This window comes from Priapulus caudatus, unplaced genomic scaffold (assembly GCF_000485595.1).
Source record: "Priapulus caudatus unplaced genomic scaffold, Priapulus_caudatus-5.0.1 Scaffold243, whole genome shotgun sequence".
Lineage (NCBI taxonomy): Eukaryota > Metazoa > Priapulida > Priapulimorpha > Priapulimorphida > Priapulidae > Priapulus > Priapulus caudatus.
The window spans coordinates 194,597-199,394 of NW_014577304.1; the positions used below are offsets into that span (position 1 = coordinate 194,597).

Sequence of the window (4,798 nt, forward strand, 5' to 3'; positions counted from 1 at the left end):
CTCTCTCTCTCTCTCTCTCTCTCTCTCTCTCTCTCTCTCTCTCTCTCTCTCTCTCTCTCTCTCTCTCTCTCTCTCTCTCTCTCTCTATCTCTCTCTATCTCTCTCTCTATCTCTTTCTCTATCTCTTTCTCTCTTTGTCTCTCTATCTCTCTTTCTCTCTCTCTCTCTCTCTCTCTCTCTCTTTCGCTCCTCGACCCGTTGGCCTTTGGTCACGCGGTTATGACCATGTTATCACCCCAAAAATCAACTGTTCAATGCGTATGCCGATGATTTTTATATTTGGGTTGAATCACGCGACTGGATGTACCCTCCCCTGACCTCAGCTGTGAAGATGAACTCACTGATCACTCTGTCCAGCATTGGCAGTGTATGTCCCTTTACTATATACCCTCTCTATAACTTTACACGTGTATGTAATCAACGCCCTTACCCCTCGGTGAGTAGTTGTTGCTGCAACCGAGTGCGACGATTGACGCTTGAAGCAGACATCTTTTAATTTCGTAAGAACGAGAATACATTATGCTAACAGAACGGGTAACCACAGTGATCTGGAACGAATCTAATAACAGGGTAGAAACTTGATTACGAGGTGCTGCGGTTAATGTTGGTAGCTACAGCTACGCCGTGGGTGTAACCCAACGTAACCGCGTCGACTACTGGTTTCTAGACGGTTTAACTGTGTATATTTGGGTCCGTTTTCAATTCATTTCCTGGTCGCTACAGCTGTAGCTAGCGAAGCATTATAGGTAGCATTTGCTGTTGAGACATGCGTTTCATAAACACAATGTTTTGATAGCATATACGCATTTTCGCCAACAGTTTGTTGATATGTGATTGAGAAGTTTTGAACATCAAGCATTAATAACATATATAAAGTCATAGCCGTTAAAATATTATAATCAATATACTTATAGCATATAGAATGGTAATCTGGCATACAGAAAGGCGAGCTAGCATATAGATAGACATACTGACATATAAAATGACAAGATGGTATTAGGAGCTAATAATGACAAATTTGTCTAATATTGACAATAAGGTCTATTATTTGACAATTATTACATTATTAATTGACATTATTAACTGATAATTAATTGACAGTTATTGACATTAATTATACATAATTAATTGACATTATTAATTGACAATAAGGTCTAATATTGACAAATTTGTCATTATTAGCTCCTGATGGTATATATACAGGAAGACAGGTTTAGCTCATCGTAACTCCATGCACGCGCGCGCGGCCCCCGCGTACATGCATAGAGCGCCGTTGTTACGTCGCTTCCGCTACTATTTTCCCTAGTAGCGTATGCGTGTGCATGCATGCATGTAATGTATGTGCGTATGTGCGTGCAATGTGTGCGTACATGCGAGCGGTGGATGCGCGTGCGTGCGTGCGGTAATGCGCGTGCATGCGTGCGTGCATGCGTGCGTTCGTACATATGTGCGTGGATGCGTGCGTCTGTCGCTTGCGTGCATACGTCAGCGCGTGCGTGCGTGCGTGCGGTAATGCGTGTGCGTGCGTGCGTGCGTGCGTACATACGTGCGTGGATGCGTGCGTGGATGCGTGCGTCTGTCGCTTGCGTGCATACGTCAGCGCGTGCGTGCAAGCGTAATAAAATAAAGGCCGATTTTAGATGCGGGGTGAAGGACCAGCAAACGCTAGCGTTGTGTTTTCGGCAACAGCTTGTTTATGAGCTACAGTTATAGTATATCTCTAAAATTACCCCTAATAACCACAGGTGCACTGGCCAGATAATTCGAATAATCAACAGTAAACTTTATTGGCCGTTTAGCGGGTCACGCTGAACGAAGGGGGATATCGGTAATAGTTGTGCGCTATTTCACCATGCAGCGAGTCACCAGCCTCTCGGACATTTCCGCAATCAGTGCAAATGACACGAGAAGTGCCTGTAACCTGAGATTGAAACCGGATTTACGGTAATATGCCTGAATTTTAAGTCCACAGAGCGCGCCGACTGTCGGGTTTTCCTGTCAACGGTTAACAGTTACTACATGCCCGCTACCCTGCGGACTGTCGATCCACGCTAGAGGCGCCGACTGTCGGGTTTTCCTGTCAACGGTTAACAGTTACTACATGCCCGCTACCCTGCGGACTGTCGATCCACGCTAGAGGCGCCGTCGTCGCATCTAATTGTCCTTAACACTAATTGTATTGTAGTATATGTAGTATGTGTATTGTAGTATATGTAGTATGTGTATTGTAGTATATGTAGTATATGTATTGTAGTATATGTAGTATGTGTATTGTATAGTATATGTAGTATGTGTATTGTAGTATATGTAGTATATGTATTGTAGTATATGTAGTATGTGTATTGTAGTATATGTAGTATGTGTATTGTAGTATATGTAGTATGTGTATTGTAGTATATGTAGTATGTGTATTGTAGTATATGTAGTATGTGTATTGTAGTATATATAGTATGTGTATTGTAGTATATGTAGTATGTGTATTGTAGTATATGTAGTATGTGTATTGTAGTATAGTATGTGAATTGTAGTATATGTAGTATGTGTATTGTAGTATAGTATGTGAATTGTAGTATATGTAGTATGTGTATTGTAGTATAGTATGTGAATTGTAGTATATGTAGTATGTGTATGTGTATATTGTTAGTTACCAGAAGTATCTGCTGCGTGTACTCACAATTGCCTTGTCAACGGCGTGGTCCTCCAGGTAACCGGCCGGTAGCTTATAGGCTGATAGCGGCAGACCTGTCGCCGGCGCCGTCGCCCCTAACCACAGCACGACGGTCAACGCGACCACGCACAGCGGCCGACGACGACGACGATGACGATGGCTCTGCTGCGACGATGGCGTTACCATGGCGACGTTGCGCGTACGTGCGATTGCGTTGCTATGGAGAAGGCGTGCGCGCTGGCTTCGGTTGCTGTGTCGGCGGTCCGTCGTCGCACCCGTGCATCGAGTCACATCCGTCGGCTCTGCTCCTGACTAACCATCGCGCTATCTGCAGCCTGCCTACTCGCAGGTAGGAACCCCGAACCTACAATAACCACGACCAGCAATCGCTCTGTGTGTATTATGTATATAGATATATAGATGTAACGGTCGCTCGCATGCGCTCGTTGTGTTCGTACCCCGCGGTGACGAAACGTCCGCGTTTACCTCCCCCAAATAAAGTAGTCGACGATTCGAACTATAGTGCGCATGCGCGAGCACCAAGACACGAGCGATGGCTACGTACGTGCGACACAGAAGCGAGCGAGCGAGAAGAAACGTGGCAGCGTGCACGTAGTATATCACCCACTACGCGCGCGAGCGAAGGACGGACGAGCCGGTGCGAAGAGAGGCGAGCGGCCGTGTGTGGCGGCGGGGTTTCTGCTGGCGTATTTCCACTTTCCGCTAGCGTGCGTGCGGTGTTGGTGTGTTTCGGCTCAGTGCTCGCGCTGTCTGCAGTGCATCGCTCCAGTTTCGGCGCAAATCCGGCGCAAAAAGCGAATGTGCTGCTGGTCAATGGGCCACCCGGCCTCGGGTCATGCGCATACATAGCATATATATAGCATATATGCGCATATATATGCGCATAATAGACGAGTGTAGGTGTAAGGCCACACCCAGTGCAGCCAGGAAGAGGAGCGAATGACCTCTTATTATAATATATTATTATTATAAGGAGAGTTCAAAAATAGAGTGCGGCTAGGAGCGTGAAGGTGGGCAGTGTGTCATGGTGACGTACATGGTAACGGGATCTCGCGAGATGATAACGGGAAATCAATCAATTTCAATATCGATGATGAGATACCTATTTCATCATGAGGACAGTATGGAAAGCGACAGTCTGCATGTGGTTCTTCGAGAGAAAATTCCAGTCAAACACAAGGTTGATTAACCATTATGTAACGTTTTTTTTTTAATATCACAGTATTATAACAGCCACACGGACAACGAAAGCATGCCCCATGTGGGGGCATAAATATATTATTTATTATAATAAATAAATAAATTAATGGATTTGTATAGAAATATGACTGAGATTTCATATCGGATGCGATCTAAATAAATTCGCGACGTGGTGTGAATACATGGCCGTTATATAAAGCGTAACAATTATAACCATTATGTAATGATCTGTTTTTAAAATCGCTGTGGCAACGGGTACGGCAGCCGTATCTTAATGTCTCAAGGCTGGAGGTACGGTAGTCCATTCGCTTTCATACTTAACAAGACAAAAATGGCGGCGGGTGGCGCCAGATTTCGAAATAACGTCTTGGGAAATAAATTCACGATTTGAGAGTTTAGATGAGCTAGAACCCTAACCTTAACCCTAACCCTAACGCCAAAAAGAGGCTTCAACGAACGACGGCAAAAATCACAGTAATATAACAGTCACACGGCTAACAAAAGCCGAATGGGACATAAATCACCGAATGAATTCACCGCATAAATAAATAAATAGATACATAAATTAATTAATTAATATATTATTATAGAAATATAACTTGAGTTTCATATCGGGTGTGATCAAAATAAATTCGCGACATGGTATGAGTGCACTGCCATCATAAAGCGTAACAACAATAATTATATATACCAATACAGACAGACAAGCCCCATTTTTTCATTTCTAATGTCAGGCACTCGACTCACTCTATAGCGCCACATAAGCGTATCCACTTGAGTTGTTCTGTTTCACTGTCAAACATGGCAAACTGGGACAAACGTGTATACGTGCTGGTTACGTGGATTAGGATAACACGTGATCACGTTAGTGTAATCGTAATCGTAAGATTGATAATGATGGCAAAATGA

General features: G+C 44.0%; 1 protein-coding gene across 1 annotated transcript in view; it reads right to left on the reverse strand.

Annotated features, from left to right (window-relative positions):
- LOC106807930 (matrix metalloproteinase-28-like) overlaps positions 1 to 3,313 on the reverse strand; it is a 16,450-nt gene extending 13,137 nt beyond the window's left edge. Inside the window, exon 1 of the mRNA XM_014810444.1 lies at positions 2,675 to 3,313. Within this exon, the coding sequence (XP_014665930.1) occupies positions 2,675 to 2,854 (180 nt within the window). The 5' untranslated portion in view covers positions 2,855 to 3,313. The remainder of the gene's footprint in view (positions 1 to 2,674) is intronic.
- Positions 3,314 to 4,798: the final 1,485 nt, after the last annotated feature.